This window comes from Spodoptera frugiperda, chromosome 11, assembly GCF_023101765.2.
Source record: "Spodoptera frugiperda isolate SF20-4 chromosome 11, AGI-APGP_CSIRO_Sfru_2.0, whole genome shotgun sequence".
NCBI lineage: Eukaryota > Metazoa > Arthropoda > Insecta > Lepidoptera > Noctuidae > Spodoptera > Spodoptera frugiperda.
In genome coordinates, this window is record NC_064222.1 from 6,037,739 (window position 1) to 6,062,982 (window position 25,244).

At 38.2% G+C, this 25,244-nt stretch overlaps 1 protein-coding gene across 2 annotated transcripts; it reads left to right on the top strand.

The window, feature by feature from the left end:
* Positions 1–264: 264 nt before the first annotated feature.
* LOC118274913 (uncharacterized) lies at positions 265–23,495 on the top strand. 2 transcript variants are annotated; one of them, XM_050697101.1, is made up of 10 exons: positions 265–406; positions 2,153–2,371; positions 3,682–5,147; positions 5,574–5,693; positions 6,506–6,587; positions 8,621–8,728; positions 9,220–9,399; positions 10,670–10,837; positions 20,923–21,079; positions 22,698–23,495. In XM_050697101.1, the coding sequence occupies exons 1-10, from the start codon at positions 404–406 to the stop codon at positions 22,895–22,897; spliced, it is 2,703 nt and encodes a 900-aa protein (XP_050553058.1). In that variant the 5' UTR covers positions 265–403; the 3' UTR covers positions 22,898–23,495. The 2 variants fall into 2 exon arrangements, with proteins under 2 accessions (XP_050553058.1, XP_050553059.1); XM_050697102.1 differs by having other exon boundaries at positions 5,577–5,693.
* Positions 23,496–25,244: the final 1,749 nt, after the last annotated feature.

A 25,244-nucleotide genomic window follows, 5' to 3' on the forward strand; every position in this document is an offset into this window, starting at 1 on the left:
CATAATATTGAAAGAATTAAACAACAAATCATCAAATTAAATGAGCCATTCAATTAAATATCCTAAAATGGTATTCAGTTTTTTATTTGTATCACAGAAATAAATGATGCAAAACATGTTTACGGAGCGACTTTATTAATATATTCCATAATATAACCTCTAAGATATTTTAGATACAAGCATAATAAACTAACAGGTTTTTTTCTCTTTCTAACACATAGAACACGTTATATATCTATCTCTTTCGAACACAAAGAATATTTTCCTCAGATCCTCTTCATTGGAAGTTGAACTTTAAGAATATCTTTATATGTCATTCGTGCAAAAACATGCGTGTGCGCCGACGGTGCTTAGATAACATAAAACCTTTTTTGTAAATAGAGAACTGTTATTAGAGTTCAAAATGGTAAGCTTTGTTTGTGGTGATTAGTGACAGTGCTAGTTCGGTGATTAGGATATGTGGTGATTATGTCAAGTGTGGTGATTAATTCTATACATGGACCGGTTTTTTTTAGTATTTTTGCTGTGGTATTTTGTTGGAAGATTTCCAAGAGACATGGAATGTCTAACATCAGGTTTAGGAGGAAACAATGAATAATTAGACTTACATAATATCATTATAATAGATTCAACAGGTTTATAATCAACTAGCTTCTGCCCGCGTTTACACCCACGTAAATTAAAAGTAGCTGATGTGTTATTCCAAACTATAATCCTATCTCTGTTCCAAATTTCATCTGGATCCTATCAGCCGTTTTGACGTAATTGAGTAACAAACAAACACATACACACTTTTACATTTATAATATTAGTATGATTGATATCAAACGCATTATTTGGAGTTTACAGATTCCTATCCTAACAGTGCTTATGTTTACTGAATTCCCAAAAAGATCAGTGTTGTCAATGATTAAACGTGGGTGGTGGCTTATTTTAAGGTATTGCCGTAAACACTATAATCTTCTATAATATAAAAATAAGTCGGGTTTTCCTTCTTGACGCCATAACTCCAGAGCGCACGAACCATTTCCACGGTTTTGCATTCGTTGGAAAGGTCTCGGGCTCCGTGAGGTTTATAGCAAAGAAAATTCGGGAAAATTATTGGTGGCGAAAAGGTGTTTGCCGGGTTTGCTAGTTAGGTTTAAAAACCTGTGAAATCAAGTGCGTCGTACTTGATAATCTGCGGAAGACGAGTTAGACGAGTAAATACAAGTTGATATAAATGGCTATATACGGCATGTTTTATCAAAATTTATATTGAGCCCATAAATTGACTTACTATGTACGAGTTCGAATAAGTATCAATGTTTAAATACTATTTTAACACCCAACAACAACTAAAAAACTGATAGACGAATGAACTTTAGACCATTTGTAATATTTGGAATATTTAGCAATTTAGCTTACCGTTACCCGGAATTGCAGACTACTTAGCGAGTTACCGGGGCTCCGGTTTGAAAAGCAGGAGTAGGAACGGGGTGGTTTTTAGCCAATAAGAGTCTCACATTTCCTCTCAACTCACCCATGGCGGGAGATGTAATCAGATGATTTTCCTCCCTCAAAAATTATTACCAATAGTAAGGTTACCGTTAAAATATAACAATTTAATTTAGTTAAAGGCTCTTATAAAAATGTGGAACACACAAAAACTCAATCGACAACCCACTACCTCTTGAAATTCTTAAAAGAATAATTGAAATCTCTGCGTATTGCGTATATGACTATAACTACCAAACGACTGCACCAAATTCGATACTCCTTTTATTAGGGAATGTTATTGTTAGACCATAGTTTAGATGAATGGAATATTCGAAATTACTTGAAAACTCAAGCGAGAAGAACAAAAGCATGTTTACGTCCGTTTAATAAATAATAAACTGGTCACGATCACCATGGGCTGAAAAAAATACCTTAGAGCATTAGAATATTTATGGAATCCTGTTGTTATTTACATATTTATATCTAAACAATAACAAACAGAGCTATTATAATGGAAGAATGAACGGACCTTTTGTCAGTACCTATTATAAAATACATCGGGTTAAAACGGAGCCAGTCTTAAGTGAACTTATAAGACATGAGACGACGAATACAGTGGCATAATAATGAGTATATAGATAAAGAAAATGACATGTCTAATGTGACTTTACAGATTCGGACTGTGACCTCCATGCTGGCTCTCATAATGTCGGTGACGGGGCATGTGGCTGAAGCCTCGGATTTTGTGTCGCCCTGTCCCAGTGTGTTCAAATATGAACCGCAGGGCAATGAAGTTGGCAAGTGGTATGGTGTCGCTAATTTTACTTCGGAGTTTACCCTCTACGGACTGTGGATGAATATCGTGCTTGATAGCAAGGCTGATATACTTGGGGTGAGTCGATTTGTTATTTTTTATTCATTAAAAAAATTGCACTAGGACACTAGGATTTTCTCCTGTGTCATGGGTGCGTTTAATAAGTAATTTCACATACATATGACACTGAGACTCGAAACAACTATTTGTGGATCACATAAAGATTTGATCAGGGCATGAATCGAATCTGCTAACCGTTGCACGGCAGCCAGTTGTCCAGACTGACATGACTGACAATAATAATAATAATAAATAATAAATTCATTTATTTCAGGTTTCAGGACCCATAAAAGTTTGACAAAATTCTTGCATGCTTTATAAAATACATACGTTAATAAAAATACAATGTTCAATGTTTATAAATTATGTCAAAAGAAAAATAAAAATAAAAATAAATAAAATAAAATAATCAAGATATATGTCCAGAAATTTAAATCCATCCATAATTAAAGTCAAAAATTTTGATACAATAAATCAATTTACAATAAAAGTCAAAAAATACACAGTACACAGACACAAGACTACCGTTGTAACTTTTGAATTAAATAAATAAAATAAATAAAGACTAATAACGCCTGCAAAATGGCTCTGGCTGAACATGTCTGCTGCAGCAATGCAGCATGTAGGCGCAGTCCAGTCTGTCAGCAATCATCGCCAGGACTGTGTTGGAGCTGGCCCGCACTCTGCGCACCAGAGACATACTTCGCCTGCGCATAGATGTATAAAAACAGGCGGTGCGCTCCTGCGCGAACATGCCCGAGGCGCTGCAGAAACGAGGCAGCCCCACCACAATCCTAAACGCATTATTGTAGAGAACGCGGAGGTCACTATAGCACTTTTTTGTATAACGAGCCCACAGACTGCAAGTGTATAGGGATGTACAATACGCTCTAAATAGCGTGACTTTTACCTCCCTTGAACACCTAGCAAACCTGCGGGCTATCATGTTTGCTCGTATTGAAAGCGACCTCCGCTCTCTCTCGATACGATAACGATAACGATATACAACGTTATTGTAGATTTGATATTGTTTGTTTAGTTCGTAGACATGTACTTGTAGTTAGATGGATAGGTTAACGTTAGGAGTATTCCGCAGTTGTGTTGTAAGTCATAAAAAGCTGAGATTGTTCAGTGGTGAAGAAACAAAACATATTTGTTAAATCACATCAATGAAAGTCATATTTTGGTGATTTCTTAAAATGTCATTTAAGCAATATCGAAATATTTATAATTATTAAATGTGACCTTCATAATCCACACGTAATTCCAATTTTAATATACACCTAAACTTATGTACTTTTCCTGTTACAACTTCGTCTATCTTGCAGAACTGGATAGGCGAGGTAACGACCGATGACAACATAGACTTCAAAATAGAAAACACTAAAACGAAACTCAGTGCCCAGGAACCTCTCAGTGTACGTTTCTTTGTTCAGTATAAATCTCAAAATGTGACACCTAAGTTAAAGGCCATAAGGGTCAATGGGAGAGAAATATGCAACATAGAAATCCCTCAAGTTACTGAAGGTCCAAAACCTATAACTGAACAAGTTGTGTATGATGTATGGTCTAGAGACACCGATAAAACTACTGTGAGACCCACAGTTACATCAACAACAACTAGTTACAAACAGCAGACGACATCAACGCAACAATATTGGTACCAACAAATTGACAAGCAACGAACTACTACAAAATCTTATTGGACACAAACAACAACGCCAAATGTTTACCCAGTGAAATTAGTTGATAGACAAACCACAACAGTCAAGCCACAATTCTGGACGGAGGCAAAAACTACAGAAAGCACAACGCAAACCACTTCAAAACCCCAATACTGGCAACAAACGACTCTAAAACCAATATATTGGGCTAAAGGTGAAGACAAACTACAGACAACTGTTAAACCTCAAGTCTGGCCTTACGATAAAGCGGAGAACACCCAACAAAAATCTGAAGATAAAATAAACGTTACTACGGAAAAGAATAAGGTTCAAACTTGGTCACACAGCAGAGTTACTAGTAACCAACACACTAAAACTCATGATCATAGGAACAAAACTAAAGGCCACAGCCATGGTCATTCTCAAAATTCAAACAACTGGCCCAAAAACAACGAAGTACAAATTGTAGAAAATATTCAAACAAATACATCAGTCTACATACAGACTGCAAATGACAGTACATACTATACTACAGATAAAACTGTAGTTTGGCCAGTTGTGAAGGTAACAGAGAATCAAACTTTATTACCTGTAAATAAAATAGAAAACAGCTCACACGCTCTGGATAAACAAAAAGTACATATAAAGCATTGGCCCAAAATTCCAGCTGACAACAGCACTATAGTAGTTCCAAAACAGACTGGAGTCGACAGTTCATCTTTCATTTGGGTTGAAAGTCAACCGACGTATAGCGGAGCTGGTCACTACATTCGGACTGAGACTCCGGCTCAGAATTCTCCGATTTACGTTCGGCCTGAAGATAAGGAAAGGGTGTCAGACAAGAGATATGAGACCGCACAATATTCACATGACACAACTAGGTACGAACCTGAAAAGGCTCAAAGAGTAAGTCCAGTAAACACTTACCAGAAGAAAGATCAGCAATATGACAATGAAGAAGATCATTTAGTAGTGAAACCAATAAAGAGAACTGATGAAAATGTGCAGAAACAGAACTGGTCTGGTGAAAGAACAGTAGACTATTATGGAGATAGCCCGCAGAGTTTTGTTGGTCATCATACTAAAAACAAAATGAGATTGGAAGCAGAGGATGATGGCTATATTAAGTAGTGAGTATTGTGACTTGTCATTATTGAACTACAAAAGAAATTAAGAACAAAAATAATAGTTTAGAGAGTAATTTTCATTTTCCAGTTTTTTAACAAAGATTTATTTGGGTTAGTAATTTATTTTAAATAAATTAACTAAAAGTAATGGTTTCCTCACATATTATTAATGGAGAAAAAGTCTACTAGTTTCAAGTCACAAAGGGACTCTTCTTCATGAGCAGCATGCGCAGACGCGGTGTCGATGTCGCGATGTCGTGATGTCGCGCGGAGACGTTGCCGCGTTTGCGCCTATATATCTTACGATATCTGTCACCATTAGCTGTTCCCAATTTTTGTGTTAGAGTTATTGAAGATTTTGAACTAATATTTTTTTTTAATTCTTCTTCATTTTATACATTACTAATGTTTATTTTGTCTTTTTCTCAGTAGTGATGACATAATGAAGGTTTCGGGTGAGAGCACAAATTCACACTTTAATAGCTACCAGCTGACCACAGATGCACCAGCAGCTTTGTTCTACAAGTCTGAAGATTATGATATTCCGAGGTACGATTTATTAATTAATTTATTTGATCTCATTTTAAATAAGCTTTTTTATGATATAAGCCGGTAAACGAGCAGACGGATCATCTGGTGGTAAGCAATCGCCGTCGCTCTTGAACACCCGAAACACCAGAGGCGTTACAAGTGCTTTGTTCTTGATAGTGATTTGATTGTTTCAACACAAGATGCAAGCATTCGTTTTGCATTCGTCAGTTGACGGAAACCGTGCTTTTAGGTGGACATTTACGTGTGATATCAAAGTAACTGCAAATTGAAACGAAATCAAAATCAGGTAACTCGTATGCTCGTTAGCCTCCTATTCCATAAAAAAATTAACATTTTAATATATTAAATTTCATTTGTTTAACCCCTCAACAACACGGGAGAGCCAACAGACCACACAGCGTCACCAGCTGGTAAAAATTATTGTGACGCAATTACTGAACAATACAATAAAATGCTGACCATAGTTCAGTCAAATTTACTGCGCATCCTTACCTTGATTTGCAGCCTTTCTCGATTTACCTTGATTTATCCTACTGCCTGTCTCGTTGGCCGAGAGGCCGTGCGACTTCTGGACAAGGGGTCTCGGGTTCGAATCCCGGGTCGGGCAAAGTATTGCTGGGCTTTTTTGGTTTTTCGAAAATTCCTCAGTAATAGTAGCACGGAGTTTGGAACTGGACGTTGCTATCTGTTGCTCTTTATCCTATTGTCAGCTATTTGTGGACTAAAGTTACTGTGTTATATGTTATGTTTTGGAGCAAATAAATATATTTCTATTTCTATTTCTATAACTTGTTAAGTTTACTTTCCAGGAAGGAGGATAAGATCGAGTACTATGTCGGTGGGCTGCCCGTTTTCTACATACCCAACCATGCGCCTCGGCCTAAGATGGAAGTGAGTAGAAAATATATTTGTTTGTTTTGGCTCTACTCTTGTATTTTTTTTGTTTAGTACTAACTTTTGAAGAGGACAAAATTATCTGATTACTCACGTAACTGTTTGACGTGGAAGTCGACTAGTTTCAAGCCATGCTAGAGGCTCATATTCATGAGTATGAGCATTCTGCGACACACGACGCGGATTGCTGCGCTGCTACTGAAAATAGTCGAGTCAAACAGTTACGCGAGTAAAGGGAAAATACTCAAACGTCACTAAATTTTTAGACGCTTTCAAGAACAGTTCTGTCAATACAAAAGCAGAGATGGAACGATATTTAAGTACAACTTAAAATTAAGTAACGTTTCAGTATTCGGACGTAAGCAGATAACATAATAATTAGCTTAATTTCTACTTATTTTGTAAATTAGATGTGTTTATGTACTTGTACCAGCGCTGTCAGTACACACAAACATAATACATAACATCAAATATGTATAATTATGTACATAATTAATATTTAAAGCATAATTAATCATTGTCGGGAGCAGGATTAATACAATATGCGGCCTGTTATAATTAGGCTCAGACTCAATTAAGCATTTTTAGCGTCTAACAAATAAGCGCTAATTAATTACCTACTTGTCTGTTGTATATTACATACATATATTTATCTACATAATATAGCTTTATATTTTAAGGATTGCGTTGGCCAAGGGATATAAACGGAATCCCATTGTCCATCTGTCAGCAAGCTATAAGTATTTTTTGAGTCGTGTTGACACTTAGGAAGAGCCTTGTTTCGGCACGAATAGGTCGGCTCGACTGGATTGATACCACGGCTTCACAGAAAACCGACGTGAAGCAACGCTTATGTTATACATATTTCGTTGAGTGAGGTTACCGGAGGTTCTATTTCCCTTCCCAATTTTCCTAATTCCCCACTTCCCAACAATCTTTGAATTCCTAACCCCCAAAAGGCCGGCAACGCACTTGTAATGCCTGTGGTGTTTCGGGTGTCCAATGGCGACGGCGATTGTATACCATCAGGCGATAAGTCTCCTCGTTTCCCGGTTTATACCATAAAAAAGACTTTCCCTATTTTGGAAATAATAGGCTTACGTATACTTGTATTATATTGGTACCTTACGTACTCGTATGACTTAATTAATTACCAAACCCAAACTCTGATTATTTTTAATTGACCTCACAAGAGAGGGATTCTCAATTCGTTTGTTTATTATTTTATATCGAATTGAATTTACTATTATAGGGCCATTTCTCATCCCATTGTCTTTTAACTCTAAACTATAAATGAAATAAACTTCTGACGAAATATTCAATATTATTTATTTGTTTGTAAATCAACGAATTGAATTTACTAATAGGGCCCTTCTTACCCTATTGTTTCTTTTACCTACTTCTATAGTAGAGGAGAAATAAGTCGCATATTTGAGCTGGATAGTCACATATTATAAATAAACCTGATTCACCATTTTGCATAGATTTCAATCATGATGGGAAAACCGGTTTCTGTGACGGTAAAGATCCTCATAGAATGCTAATTTAAAATTAGATTCTTTGTAGACTTACATAATAAACATTATATTTTATATGAGTTTGCGTCAATATCAAATATTGATTGCATTGTTTTTTTTTTGGAGAGCGGTCTAGAACTACCGAGTATTGGAATAGATTCTTAGTTTGTACAAATTATTAAAGTATTTTTTCGGTTTTGGCAGTATTTCTGTAGTAACACGGAGTTTTGAATGGAGCCCGGTGGGTGAAACTAGGTTCGTTTCTATTGCATGAGTTTTTTAAGGTGGCTTTTCCACCAGAGATGTGCTATGTAGCTATGCTAAGAAGATGTAATAGCTAAGCCGTGATACTATGTGACCGTTTCCACTGATACTAAGCTATGTAGCTGTGCGAGGAAGATGCGCAGCTCGAGTATGCGATGTTTCGTTTTGTACAAGGAAATATTAATGTGTACCTACAATATTATGTTAATATATGTTCTAAATGTTAATAAGTATATGGTTTCTTTTCAGCTGATATGTGGAAACGTTTTATTGAATAAGGATAAGAAGAGTAATAAGAGTTTAACGGCTACTTTGGAAGGACAGTGGCCGTGGCAAATAGCATTGTATCAGCAACAAGTAAGTCATTTGTCATTGAAGTTAACAATTAAAAGCCTCGTTGGTCGAGAGGTCGAACTTTATCAGATCGTATAGACGTATCTCATTTAGCAAGATCACGTTGTTACAGAGAATTACGAGACCTATATAATATATTTATTATAATATTCTACTTAATATTACTGACTGACATTGGGTCTCTGGGTCGATTCCCGGGTCATGCGTGTCGTAATGTACAGCTCTGCCTACCCCTTCGGGAATAAAAGGCGTGACTTTACGTTGAAAAATTAAATCATTAGTTGAATATTTAAAAAGAAAACGTCTTTCAGAGAAGTATTTTTCTAAACGTTTTCGTAGAGTAGGCTAATCTTTTCACTGTATCGTAGGTGTACCTATAAATACCAACCTAATCCTTTAAAAAGTTTATAAAGGTCAGAGTAAATTACCTACAACATTTTCCAAACTTATTCTATCTAAGTTGAACAAACTATATCCATCATCCATATTTCCAGACTTCAGTGGACTTCAGATACATTTGCGGAGGTACCCTGGTATCGAAACGGCACGTCATCACAGCTGCCCACTGCGTCACCAAGAAGTTTTCCACCAGAGTCGTCAACCAGAACACCCTGACAGTATACCTGGGGAAACATAACTTGAGGAACTCCGTTGAAGGAGTACAAGTGAAGTTTGTAAGTAGTTTTGAATGTTTGTGTGTAAGATGCTGTCCAGTCAAGAGGTGGCCCCTTCTTCAGGGGCGTAGATAGCTGCTGTATCTGTTGTATCAATTATACGGAGATGTGTGTAAGTAAACAATAAAAACTTCCTATTTTTTTATTTCAGTTCAGAAATTACAAAGGTCTAAATAATCAGTTACTTTTTTTTACCGCGTAATCCGTACGTTCAAAAGTTGGCAGCAGCTTTTGGAAAATTAGGTCCCTAGTTTGAAAGAGTCTGAGTCTCTCGTCTCCCTCTCATCTAATGGCTCCTCACACAAGGCGGGAGAAGCCATTAGATGATTTTCCAAACTAAAAAAAAAAAAAAAATTATTGCTTAAAAATATCGGTTTAAAACTTTGAGGTTTGTTTATAGAGTAGAGTGTTGGAATAGTAAAGGGTCTTTTATCTCCTTAGCATAGTCTAGATTTTTATCATACTAAACTATTCCGCTTATTTCATTCCCTATTTACTTTGCGCAGTTTGATTTGTCATAGCCACTCGATCTGATTTGCGTAAAATAGATTAGTACCCTTTGTCCGCACCAGTCGAGAGTTGGAACCGGTTGAAACCAGTTTAATTGATTGAGAGAACTTGGGTCATGTGTGTGCATAGCTAATTTGGAACTGCCCTTCAAATTTCTATTGTGAATTAGAACGGGACGGTATGTTTTTATGTATTTTTAATGTCTAGCAGAATTGCATTATTTATTACTTCCTATTTATGTCTAGCAGTGACCGTAGTATCTTTACTTCCTATAAATGCAACCTTTTCAAAGTTCATATAATATTTTACAACATTTTGGAACATCACAGCACACAAAAATGCGACTGGGCTACCAATTTAAGGTTGCACAGCGATCTATGGAGAGGGCTATGTTCCGAGTCTCTGTGAAAGATCAAATTAATAACGAAGTGATTCAACAGAGAATTAATGTTACCGACGTGGCTCAAAGGATTAGTAAGCTGAAATGGCAGTCATATTTTGTCGAAGAACTAATGGGATAGACGTGTTCTGGAGTGGAAAACGCGTATAGGCAAATGTAGTGTAGGGTGCCCTCCAGCAAAGTGGAGTGACGATATCCGTAAGGTGACTGGTAGGAGTTGGATGCATGGAGCTGAAAATCGAGCTCAGTGGCGTGCCATTGGAGTGACCTATGTTCAGCAGTGGAAGAGAACAGGCTGATGATGATGAAACATTGATTGCACTGATCTTATTCCCATTTTTTATATTTGTATTTTTCCAGGTAAGCAGAATATTCGTACATCCAGAATATAACTCGACAGTCTTCAGTTCGGACCTGGCAATCCTGGAGCTTAGAGATGAGGTGACATACTCCGAGCGAGTCCAGCCTGCCTGTCTCTGGCCCGAGAATGAGAAGGAACTCAAATACGTCGTGGGAGAAAGGGGATCCGTATGTATTTAAGTTGATATTATGGTGTAGCTGCTAAATTATGATTATTAATATTTATAATCATCCGGAGCTGTGGACTAGTGAGTGGGTTTACCGGGGCTAGTCAATTTGGCAATATTTTTTTATGGCCGGCAAACGTCACCTGATGGTAACCAGTCGCCGCCACCCATGGATACCCTAACACCAAAGGCGTTACAAGTACCTACGTTGTTGGCGTTTTTCGGGGTTAGGGATTTAAGGTTTGTTAGGGAATCGTGGATTAAGGAATTGGGGAGGGGGTCACTAGTATGGGAGCGGGTGGCGCTGCAGTGCGCACGTAAACAAGTAGTACCGCGTATTTTAAATTTTAAAAATAGTTAAAGTGCATCTATCACCTTAAAAACCCGATAAAAGTTAATACATAACAACTATAAGTGTTTAAAAAAAGTAGTTCAAACGAATTTTTGGAAGAAAAGTGATAAAAACTAAGAATTTGTGTTTACGCCAACGAACTTTTTCAAAAATTACGATTCAAAAATTAAAAACAGTTAAGTGCCGGAAAAGTGTAAATTATTGAACCACAAGCTACGAACATATTCAAGAAGTATTAAAAAGGTATTAAACAGCTATTTCCTTATAATATATTAATAGAAACAGAAACCAAAATAAAATTACTAAAATCAAAAACACAAACAACGCCATCTAGCGACGAGTAGCAAAAACAACTGCGCTGTTTTTGACAACAAGACATTCCTATGCGATTTATCGAAGCCGAGACGCTATTACACACTAGAGGGCGGTTACTACAAAATCTCTAGAAATGGCAACTGTGTGCGGAGGATGTCAACAAGATTTGCCTAACTTAGAAAACCTTGTTTGTTATTTTTGCAAAGACAAATACGACCTACAATGTGCAAATATTTCTAAAATAGGTTTTCATAGTATGACCCCAGAACAAAAGAAAGTATGGAAATGTCAAGCATGCCGCTGTAAAGTACCAAAAACCGGTAACTTAAATACACCTATACGACAGTTTGAACATAAGTTAACCAAACCACTAAATACATCCGTAGAACAAACTAACACCCCTGAAAATAATATTACGATTAGAAAGAAGCCAAACAACAGTACATTCAACATGACACTATCTGACGACTCGAGCTTTCTGGGCGATACCCTATGCTCAGACGATAAGGAAAACGATACTCCTACTAATCCTTCCTTTCAAAATCTGAGTGAACTCATAATGCAAAGATTAAAAGAAAACAATAAACATATAATTTCCGAAATAAAGAGCACGATTGAGGACGAAATAAAAAAGGCAATATTTAAACTGAAAGAAGAACTAGAAGGAAGAACCAATATACTATCTAAGAAAAATGATGAAAGAGCGTTAGAAATAAAAGACATTAACAAAAGGATTGAAATTTTAAGCAAACAGAATGAAACCTTGAAAGCGGAAATTAAAGAACTACAAACTTCGAAAACCACACTAGAACCTAAACACGCAGAAAACAACTCGAAAAAAATTGTGATTTATGGTTTCTCTGAACAGCACAATGAATCCGAATGGGAACTACACAGCAGGTTGATAGATATGTTTCATGAAATACTTAATGTAGACCTGACGGGCTACATTGAAGAGATCTATAGACTAGGAAGGAAGAATACAAAAACTCGACCTTTAGTAATTGAGCTCCTAAGCAAAAGAATGTGCAAGTACATAACTGAGAACGGTAACTACTTTCAAGGAACTGGGATATTTATAACCGAATTCTTAAATGAAAACGCGCGAAAACATAGAAATTTACTTCGTGAAGAAATGATGAAAGCACGGAATAACGGCCAATATGCAATAATTCGAAACAACAGACTATTTATAGACGGAAAACTAGTTACACTAAAAGATGACAAAGAAATCTACCTAACTTCAACATTAAAAACAAACCAACAAGAAAAAGCAACTCAACAAACCACGAACATAAACTATACACCGGTCAACAACGAAGCCCCTCCTAACAATACATTTCGTAACTACAGAACAACAATTTAAAATTCTTTACCAAAATATACAAAGTATAAACAATAAACAACACCTACTCGAAGCTTTTATTAACGAAAAACCAGAATATAACGCCATATGTCTAACTGAAACGTGGCTATCCCAGGAGAAACTAGAGCACCTACACATCGGCGGCTACACAACTGCAGCATCCTACTGCCGGCGCACTCGAGGAGGCGGCGGCGTCTGCATATTGTTACAAGAACATATAGAATGTAAGGAACTATGTGATATTAGAGATATGTCTATAGAATATTGTATAGAAACATGTGCAATAGAACTACCTAAAGAAAATGTACTAATAGTAACTATTTATTGGAACAAAAAAGAAGAAGAAATATTTATGTGCCAACTAAAACAAATTATGCATTATATAAATAATAAATACTCTAAGTACAATGTTATTATAGGAGGAGATTTAAATATAAATATTTTAGATAATACTTTAAAGACTGTTAAGTATTTGCGCGGGAAATCGGGAAATGACATTCGTCAATCAAACTCGCTAGTTTGTTGCACACTGCTTTAATATTTTTTAAAATCGAATAGAATGCGCGGGACGCAGCCTGCGCAGTAATACCAACATAAGGGCGCGCAGTAATACCAAGCGCGCATGCGCGACAGGAATACCAATATAACATCTCTCCCCCCTAAGATGGGGAATATACTTATACTAACTAATATCTACCTACTGTGGCTGGGTATGCAGTAAGGGGTTAATCTATTTAATCAATCTAATGGTAAGGTCGACTGAGGAGTCGAAAAGATTGGGCTAATTGCTCTTCGCCTGTGGGGCGTAACGGGCCGGGCGGCGCGTGGTGAGGTCCCCGGCGTGGCTAATGGCGGTGAAGTCTCTGGCGTGCTCGGCGGCGTCGCCGCAGCTGGTTCCAGAACCGTTGTCGCCTCTCCTTCCCCCTCTCGATGTGTGGCAGGTTCGGGGTGAGCGGTAGCAGGCGACGCTACATCCGGAATCACGTCAGGATCCCAGTCCTGGTCTTCACCAGTTGCCGATGATATTGGCGAAGACAGTCTTTTCCTTATTTGGTCCATGTGTCTAGTGACCTCACCATTTAATTGTGGCACGTATACGCTGTACATAAGATTTCCGATCTTCTTTGTGATTATACCCTCCAGCCAATTCACTTTGTTATTGTTAGTGTTTTTAGTTATCCAGACAAGGTCGTTCTCTTTAAATTCTGGTCTTAGTACACCACGGAAGTGTTTAGCCTGTAAGGACTGTTTACGCGCGACGGTTTGAGTTAGATCTGTGGACGTCGATGACGACGGTGCGTTAGGGTTCAATAAATCTAGCCGTGAGCGCAGCGAACGCCCAAACACTAACTCCGCGGGTGACTTGTCAGTGGTACTATTTTTAGAGTTCCTGTAATCGAATAAATATTTCGCAATTTTATCATGTATTGTTAATTTGTTACAACCCTGTAAAATTATTGCCTTCAGCCCCTTTTTTACAATTTTGACAAAACTTTCGGCCTGCCCGTTACTAGCCGGGTGATAAGCCGGCGATAACAAGTGTTTGATACCGTTAAGGTTACAGAACTCTTTGAATTCCAATGATGTAAACGACGTACCATTGTCACTCACCAAAGTATGTGGAATACCAAACCGTGACATAAAATCGTGCATTTTACTTATAACTGTCTTTGAATTATGAGTTGAAGGCATGTTATAACACTCGACCCATTTACTGTAAGCATCCACGATAATTAAAAACATGTAATTATGAAATGGACCCAAGAAATCTAAATGAATTCGGTAAAACGGATGCGGTGGCAGCGGCCAAGGTGCAAGAGGGGCGTGTGGCGGCGCGGGCCGCAATGCCGCGCACACCGTGCAGGCGCCCGCCACTCGTTCCAGCGCAGCGTCCACGCCGGGGAACCATAACCGTTTGCGAGCCTCTGCCTTCATCTTTACGATGCCGAAATGCGAACTATGCAATTCCCTGCAAACATTTTCTTGCAAAGTTGTAGGAATAACTACTTTATGTCCCCGCATTAATATACCGCTTTCGTAAGATAACTGAGTTCGACAATTGAAAAATGGTTTTAACTCGGCGTCACTAACCTTCCTAGGCCAACCGTTTAACACAAAATCCTTTACAGTACTCAGGTTAGTGTCGCGAGTCGTTTCCCGGCGCAAATCGTTTAACGTGACAGGCAGATCGCCGTCCGTTACGAAATTCACGTAAGCCGCGCGATCCTCGCATTCCGTGAGCTCGTCTGTTGTTTCCGTCTCATTGTCGCCGCTGTACGCGCGAGATAAATAATCCGCACTATTTTGTTTACTACTAATATATTCAATCACGTAATTATACGCGGCTAAAAATATGGCGTATCTTTGTAGGCGATTTGCGGATATCTCGGGAATACCTTTATAAGGGCCAAATATAGCCAACAGGGGTTTATGGTCAGTTCTAAGGACAAACGGCTGAGAACGGCCATACAAGTACTGATGGAAACGTTTAACCCCAAAAACGATTGCAGTTGCCTCCTTTTGGACCTGTGCGTAGTTTTTTTCCGCCCGCGAGAGCGTTCGGGAAGCGTACGAAATAGGCCGCTCCAACCTATCTGGACCTATTTGCGATAGTACTGCACCTAGCCCGGTCGGTGAGGCGTCTACCGTTAATATTAATTTAGCATTCGGGTCAAAATGTGCCAAAGTTCTATCGGACGCTAAAATGTTTTTTATTCGGACAAACGCGTCATTGTGCCTATGAGTCCATTCCCACTTTTTATTTTTATTTAACAGATCATATAATGGACTTAATATAGATGACGCATCCGGCACGAAGTTCCGGTAATAATTTGTTAGACCCAAAAACGACTGTAACTGAATTATATTTGTTGGCTTAGGAGCTTGTAAAATAGCTTTGACTTTATCGGGTGATTTTCTGACTCCGTGTTTATCTATGACATGACCAAGGTATGCAATCTCATCTTTAAAAAATTCGCATTTACTCATTTGTACTGTTAACCCTGCATCATTTAAACGTTGTAAGACTGTAGAGAGCCTTTGTTTGTGTTCGTGTCTATTTGAGCCCGTTATCAGAATATCGTCTAATAGAAAGATAATTCCGTCGATTCCCGAAAGTAAACATTCCATAGCGCGTTGGAAAATAGCTGGTGCGCTAGACAATCCGAACACTAATCGGGTGAAATTAAAAAGACCGCGATGAGTATTGATACACGTTAGTTTTTGCGACTCTTCGTTCAAAATAAATTGATTATAAGCCATAGATAAATCTATTTTACTAAATTGTACGCCTCCGTGTAGCTTAGCCAACAAATCATTCACCGTTGGTAAAGGATATTGATCAATTATCAACTGTTTATTGATTGTAACTGAGTAGTCCGCACATAGTCTAAGGCTACCGTTCTTTTTTAATACTGGTACCACGGGCGACGCGTAGTCTGAATGTTCCACGGGCTTCAAAATGCCTAACGTTAATAACCGGTCGAGCTCCTCGTCTAGTTTCCCCCTGAGAGCATATGGAACAGGCCTCGCCTTAAAAAAAATTGGCTGTGCATCGGGTTTTAAATGTAAATCAATTTTGTATTTGTTAAACGCCCCGAGATTGCCTGAGAAAACCTTAGGAAACATTTTACAAAGCTCTTTACCGACACTCGTATCAGACTCGCAAGGTGTTTGTTGGTTCACGACGTGTACGCGCGCCTTCGTGGGCTCCGCCGCCGCCGTAGCCGCTGCCGGCGCTAGCTCGAGATTAAATTCCCGAATAAAGTCGCGGCCCAGTAGCGGAGGCCCGTCTGCGCGTACTACGTACACATCCAGTGTATGTGTGCGACCTAGGTATGATATAGGTAACGCAACAACTCCAATAGTTTCGATGTTTTCCCCTGTATAACTAAATAGTCGTTTTTTGGTGACTGACAATGGCAACCGCTTAAAATTCGAGTTGTAAGTACTTTTAGAGATTACGCTAACTGCTGAACCGCTATCAATTTCGAACTCTAAGGCTAGACCACTGACCGTCACTCGCTCTGTCATGGGTTTCCCTTTTAGGCACCGAATATTATAAAAACACTCACCGTCGTCCCCGCAGTCCAACATACCTTCCTCCACGTATTTCACTTTTCCCTCGTTAGGGCACATTTTACGCAAATGACCTTTATTATTGCACTTTTTACACTTGAAGTTTTTATACCGACACTGATTAGATTTATGGTTGGTGAAACCACACACACTGCACTTCTCTTTCTTGGAGATATTGAAGACGCTATCCGCGGCCGCTGTGGCCGCACCGGCCGCCGCGGTCGCCTGCGCCCCCGCTGTCGACGACGCCAGGCGTGCACAACGCACGCTTTCCGCCAAGTCGATCGCTTTTGCAAGAGTCAGCTCCCGCTGATCCTGCATGAACAACTTGTCGCGCTCACGTCCCGGTGTCATGCCCATGATGAACCTATCCAGCAGAGCTTCCTCCAAATTCTTGAATGCGCAGTGAGTTGCCAAACCTCTAATCCTAGCGGCCCATTGAGTGTGCGTTTCGTCTTGCCACTGCGTTGCTGCATAGAAGATTGACTTCTCTGCAAACCCGAACCTTTTGGAGTAAAATGGTTGTCGAGGAGTTTCACGATCGCCTCGTAACCCAATTCTTCTACCTTGTTCGGTAGCGCCAAATCGCATGCAAGTTTGAACGTTGATTCACATAATGACGTTAAAAGTATCGCCCGACGCTTGATAGTTGCCTTGTCGGTTTCGAAAGTAATGTTGTTAGCGATAAACCATTGTTCTAATCGCAACTTAAAGTTGTTCCACTCTTGTGATGAGTGATCAAACGTCGTAAGAACGCCATAAGTTGTTCCCGTGGACATATTTTCAAATGTAAAATCCGCTCGTCGCCACTGTTATGTATTTGCGCGGGAAATCGGGAAATGACATTCGTCAATCAAACTCGCTAGTTTGTTGCACACTGTTTTAATATTTTTAAAATCGAATAGAATGCGCGGGACGCAGCCCGCGCAGTAATGCCAACATAAGGGCGCGCAGTAATACCAAGCGCGCATGCGCGACAGGAATACCAACATAACAAAAACTAACCTATTTTTAGATTTCATGTTAGAACACAAATTCATACAACATATAAAATCACCTACACGAATTTCTACAACAACTTCAACATGTCTAGATTTAATATTTACCAATTTCAATAACAAAAACAACTACACTACCATTGAAGAACTAGGTTTCTCTGACCACAGTGCAACAATTTTACACATGCAAATAAAGAACACCAATCACAGTAAACAGATAATCTGGTATACTAAAAAAAGGATCTTTAACGAAGATAACATAAATAAATTCAAATTAGAAATAGGAAAACAAAAATGGCAGGACATAATAACAACTAATAAAACAATCGATGAAAATTATACTAACTTTAAAAACATATTAATAAAAAACTTAAACCAGTGTATACCTTTACAAAAAATTAAATTAAAAACAAATCTCAAAAAACATTGGCTAACAAAAGGCATTAAAATAGCGTGTAAAAACAAAAGACTACTTAAGATTCTAACAACGAAAACCAATGAACCCATCCTAACAAACTACTATAAACAGTACGAAAAAATACTAAAAAAAACGGTAAGAACATCAAAAAAATTGCTATATATCAACAAATTAAACAAATCAACAAATAAAACTAAAACGATGTGGGGCATAATAAACGAAAAAACAAACAAAACAATAAAAAGAGAAAAAAATAATTTAAAACTTAACATAGACAATAACGCAATTACTGAACCTAAGCATATAGCAAACATTTTCAATAACTTTTTTGTATCTATAGGAGAAAATAACAACCCTTCTGGGACCGAACCAATGGGGGCTCCGGTAGTCTGTCCTACAGAAAATACAATGTTTCTCAGCCCAATGGACGGATACGAAGTAAACCGTATTATTAAAAACCTAAAAAACAAAAGAAGCCATGGTATTGACGAACTACCCCCTTGCTAATCAAACATTGCGCTGACGAACTTACACTACCCTTTTACCTTTTAATTAATCAATCATTCGAAGAAGGACTATTCCCAAAAGAATTAAAAATAGCTTTAATAAAACCTATCCATAAAAAAAACAATAAAACAGACCCCAGTAACTACCGCCCCATAGCACTACTACCTACGGCATCAAAAATTTTTGAGAAGGCAATGAGCAACCGCGTATATTCGTTTTGCGAAAAATATAAAATACTAGACGATTGTCAAAATGGTTTTCGTAAAAATAGATCCACAGCTTTAGCAGTTTACAAATACGTACAAGAAGCCCTGAATATAATAAATAATAGAAATTACGCAATAGGTATACTACTTGATATGACTAAAGCTTACGATAAGGTGAAATTTAAAATACTTTTAAATAAATTACACGGGATCGGGATACGGGGAAATGCTCTAAAATGGTTTGAGTCCTATTTAAAAGATAGAGAACAAATAGTAGAAATAGAGTATTTTAATAAAAACAACAACGAAATACAACAAATCAGATCTGACCATAAAGCAGTAAACGCGTCAATCCCACAAGGGAGCGTCATAGGATGCCTTCTATTCCTCATCTACATAAACGACCTTCCCAAAACAATAAATGGACCATGTGTATTATTTGCAGATGATATCTCAATACTCACCTCGTGCCAAGTAACTGAAAATATAAATGAAAAACTAAATTCCTTACTGACCTCAACATTTAACTGGATGGAAAACCATAACTTAGAAATAAACTTCTCCAAAACTAAATTAATTACCTTCCACCCCCATCAAAAAGCCCCAATAAAACTAAACTACTCTTATAATAACATAAAACTAGAACAAGTTAACGAATTCACTCTCCTCGGTTTAACAATAGATACACATGTAAACTGGAAAGCACATATACAAAAAATTAGAGCGAAACTTTCAAAATTCTCATACGCATTACACGAAATCAAAAAAACCACCAACCTACAAACTGCACTTGTTACATACTATGCCTACGCCCAAGCGTGGCTTAGTTATGGCATCATATTATGGGGAAATAGTACCGATACACATACCATCTTTACCTTACAAAAGAAACTGATCCGGATAATAACCAATATCGAACAAACAGACAGCTGCAAACCACATTTCCAAAAACATAAAATTCTCACACTTACCTGTTTATACATACTAGAAATATGCAAATTTGTCCGACTTCACCCAGAATTCTATAATGCCAGACAAGATATTCAAAAAAAATATAGTCTACGACACAAGAATAGATTAAATCTACCTACATCCAACCTAAAAATACACTCTTCCGGTCCGTTAATCATGTCAATAAAAATATACAACAACTTGCCTAAAATGCTCAAAGACGAAACTAAAACCTCTGTATTTATAAATAAATTAATAACTTTCTTACACTCCAAATGCTACTATTCAATAAAAGAGTTTATGGACGATATATCAATAAAAAAATAACACACACACACACTCTCACACACACACACACACACACACACACACACACACACACACACACACACACACACACACACACACACACACACACACACACACACACACACACACACACACACACACACACTCCCTCCCCTCTGTCTCTCTCTTACACACACACGCATACACACACACATAAGTATTCACCTACAAAGTATAATTTTAAGTTCTCAATAATTATAATTATTTAAGCATTTTAAACTAAGATACAATATAATAATATAAAATTATATAATTATTAAGCCTGAATTTTTATATCTTTAAAATTGCTGTGCCCAAACTGGGTCCATAATTGTTACTTTTACCTATAAGAACATCTATGTACATACATTGTGGAAAGCAAATAAATGAATATGAATATGAATATGAATATAGCACAACGAAACACAATGCAAGAGTTGTTTTACGTCGATTTTTCTAGAGGTCGTGGTATCACTACGGTCGAGCCGGCCCATTCGTGCCGAAGCATGGCTCTCCCACACATATGTTATGAGTGCTGTATTTATGATATTGATCTATAATGTTTCCAGGTGGTGGGCTGGGGCTACGAGAGTACAGGGAAGGCGAGAGAGGAGCTGACACTCCTGGAGATGCCTGTGGTAGACCAGCAGACCTGTCTGAGTTCTTACGAAAAATTCTTTGGAATTTTCACCTCCGATAAGACGTATTGTGCTGGGTATAGAGATGGTAAGCTTTGTGTGATGGTTTGATTTGTTGTTTTTTTATATAGCGTTGGCTACCATACTAGGAATTTCTCCTGTGTCGTGGGTACATACAAAGTTCACATACATCACCCAGACCTGAAACAACAATTTGTGTATCGAATATTAAGCTATTATCGAGATATATTTAATATACTTAATGAAATACGTAGAATAACACAACATAGAATTTCAAGTTCCTAGTTGGCCGGACAAGGGGTTTGGGTTTGGGTTCGATTCCCGGGTCAGTATACTGCTGAACTTTTATCGGTTTTTCGCAAATGTCTCAGTAGTAGCACGGAATCTAATATCGTGCCCAGTTTATGGCAATAGGTTCACCTTCTATTATATAGGATTTACAACACAAATGGTGAAAAGTATGTATACATTGTATAGCGGCATTACGTGCCGTAATGTCTACTTCTTCACCCTTTCGGGGTTAAAAAGGCGTGACGTTGTACCTATTGCAATACTGACAAACACCCCAACAGAGAGACAGAGAGACATTCTACATCATATAACCTTTAGCCTTTGACTCCATTTATACAGGTCTAACAAGATATTCTATCCAGTAGCTGCATGCACAGACATAGCATAAATCATTTACCTTGTACGCACAACAAGCTATAAAAACCAGTATAAATTGACCCTTGAATATTCGGCAAGGTCATACGAAGCGAGATCATGATAAACTGGTTGTGTACAGCTAGATATGGAGCTGTGTATACACTGTGGTTTCGTGTCCGTCTTTACGTCTGAGTGTATTCTATTGAGCTCTGTTGATTCAATTTGAATGTACAATGGAGACGGTGTTTGTGTTAAAAGTGAATATTGTTTGTATCAAATTGTGATAGAATTGTATCAAATGATATTACGTAACAAGTTAAAAGTTTTCTTAAAAATATAAGTAACTATATGTAACTAGCTTCTACCAGCGGCTTTGTCCGGTTCCAGTGGGATAAAACGTGCCATATGTGTTATTCCAGACCAAAATCTACCCCTGTTTGATATTTCATCTCGATGTCTTCAATCGTTTTGACGCTAAGGTGTAACCTACAAATAAAAATACAAACTTTCGCATTTATAATATTAAGTAGGATAGTATAATAATTGTATATAGGTCTCGTAATTCTCTGTAACAACGTGATCTTGCTAATTAAGGTACGTCTAGATCTGATAAATTTATGTGACGGTCGCGAGACGTTCGCGGAACCTATTTCGAGAATGCATTCGCTAGATGTGGACGCACCATAACAATAATATGGGATTATTACAATGTCACGCTTTTTATCCCCGAAAGGGTAGGCAGAGGTGTACATTACAGTAAGCCTTTACGACTGCCTCGCTGGTCGAGTTGTTGCAAATGCGACTGCCGGAGAAGGGGCCTCGGGTTCGATTTCCGGGTCGGGATAAGTATTTCTGGGCATTTTTCGCTTTCGAAGATGTCTCAGTCGTAGCTACGAGTCTTGAATTGTGGCCTGCATATGGCAATAGGCTCCCACCCTGGGACTTATAACACAAATAGTGAAAAGTGGGTGTACATTGTATAATACACCCTGGTCATTTGAAAATGAGAAACTTAAAAAATATTTTTTAAATTTCAGTCGGCTCAGCATGCAACGGTGACAGCGGAGGCGGCATGGTCTTCCAAAGGGATGGCTCTTGGTACCTCAGAGGAGTGGTGTCCCTCTCTGTAGCTTTGAAGGGGATCTACAGATGTGACCCGACTCATTACGTCATATTCACTGATGTTGCCAAGTTCTTACCCTGGATAGAGGAGCATGTTGAAGATTATAGTATATAAGTGTAACTGTACCTGTGTGATTGTTGCTATATAAAGTGTAAACAATATACAGTATGGAGATCATTCATATGACTTAAATGAAACTACAAGTATTACTTGTTCACAGAAGCATAATACAACTAAATATTTCAAGGAAAACCGAAAATTAAAAATATTAAATTTTCAAACAAAATAAATAATTAAATTAATCAAGTATTAAATTCTGTATGAACAGCTCCATGTTTCTTGATCACAGAAGAGCTGTAATGTTGTAGGTTGTCTAGGAATGTTATGGATATGTGGCGCGGCTGTTGCAATGCCGTATTTGTAAAGAGTGTTCAAATTAGCTCAAAGAGAATAATGCACTTTTTGACTTGCCTACTGGGCCTATTTTGCTTATATTTCGTGTATCGTCAGCCAAGAGGATAACAAATATGTGGTTTAAATTAAGTCATAAGAGGTTTCCCCATACGGTATAATTTTGAGGTATATTTTTGTGTAAAATAGATAAATAGATAGTGTGGCGCGATTGTACAATGTAAAACATTGTTTTCTCACAAATATGTATCATTGCAATGTTAGCTAGTTATCTGTTTTCTCTAAAAATACGCATTCTTTGGTAATAAAATAATCAATCTTATTATCATTAGAACTTGATACGGGATATTTACCATGTTTATTTATGTCGATGAGTTCCCGATATTTCGGCACTATTGCAAGCGCCATTATCACGGATGAACTGTTCATTCGTGGCGCTAAATAAACATGGTAAATATACCGTCTCAAGTTCTAATGATAGTGTTAGTGACCATGTCAGTTTAAAAACTTATAACAATCTTATTGTACATACACATCTATATCTATATCATAAATTGTTAATGTTATACGAATAACTTTTTTAATGAATGACCTGATGGTGAGCTGGCTATCGCCGCCGCTCGGACATCTGAAACACCAAATGTGTTACTAGTGCGTTGCCGGCCTTTTTGGGGGTTAGTAATTTAAGGCTTGTTGGGGAATCGGGGCTTGGGAAAATTGGGATTACTCCCCGTATTTGGGCCTCCAGTAATGTCATTCACACAACGCATGCGTTGTTACATACATACACTAAATGAATAAAACTTTTTATAAATATAATATATAAATAATTTAAAAAAAAACTGAAAGCGTCTTCAATTTTCTTTACCGCCTCCTTTTTTACGTCAAGTAATATCCCGAAATCCTTCTCCTAAGTCTGAAAAATACTATGCTGAAAACCGCGTCAAAATCGGTTCAGGCAAATGTGAGAAATCACGCACCAGCACATATACATAATATACATGTCGGGATCGAGGGTAGAATTGAAACACAGGCGTCCACCCTCGGCGCTCGACGGAGTCAAGGATTCATCGGCTGAGCAGCGTGTCGATCACTTCTCGTGCAGCAGCCGACCAGTGCGGTCGAATATTGAACCGTCGTGTGTTTCAACTGTATACCTAGTCTGTAACCTGTTAGTTTGATATTGTAACAGTTAATTGCCTTTCATGTACTTTGTAACCATGTTTGCACTTTGAGAGTGACTGAGACCTCTGAGTTTGTTTCGGTATTTCTTCTCAGAGTAGTCGGTAGGAAATACCGGCCCCATCAGTAGCTTAAGTAAAGTAACAGTGCAATGTACAGAATTAAACAATAGTTCCATATCGAAGACTTTATTATTTTACTGCTACCTTCGTCATAACGCCCACAAGTATTCCTGACATGAGTAGTGAGATTCTCCTTTCACCGACATATCGAAAGTGAGAGATCTCCTATCTCCGACATCAGAAGTGAGATGGACCCGGACGATTGAAGATGTTGAAATCATCGGAGCTGATTCATCGAGAACTACTTGCATTCGACCCCAACAAAAAAACTGCGATGCAAGGCAAGCGCAGTACATCGTCATCCGGTACACGAGCAACGGCGGCGGTGGCAGCGGCAGCAGGCCAGGGACACGGCGACGGCAGCGGACCAGGAGACGCGGCGACTGTAGCGGACCAGGGAACGCGGCGACGGCAGCAGACCTGGGGACGCGGCGACAGCGGCAGCGAACCAGGGCGCGCGGTGGCAGCGGCAGCGGGCCAGGTGACGCAGCGTAAGCGCGGCGTATGGTGAGAAGCGTATTGATGTCTGCAGTTGGACACTGCATCATCGGGAATATTCAGGTGACCTTGTTCCTTTTATTATGATTCTGATACCAAATACTTTATAGGATGAAAATGAGTCAGCGTTTCCAGTTTAGGATTGTTGATTTTGCGATCAGAAGTATTATTTTACTTTTGTCGGGTAGTCATAATAAAAACTTAGTCGTGATGTTTTAGAACCGAGATCAGTTGAAGAGTCATTAGAA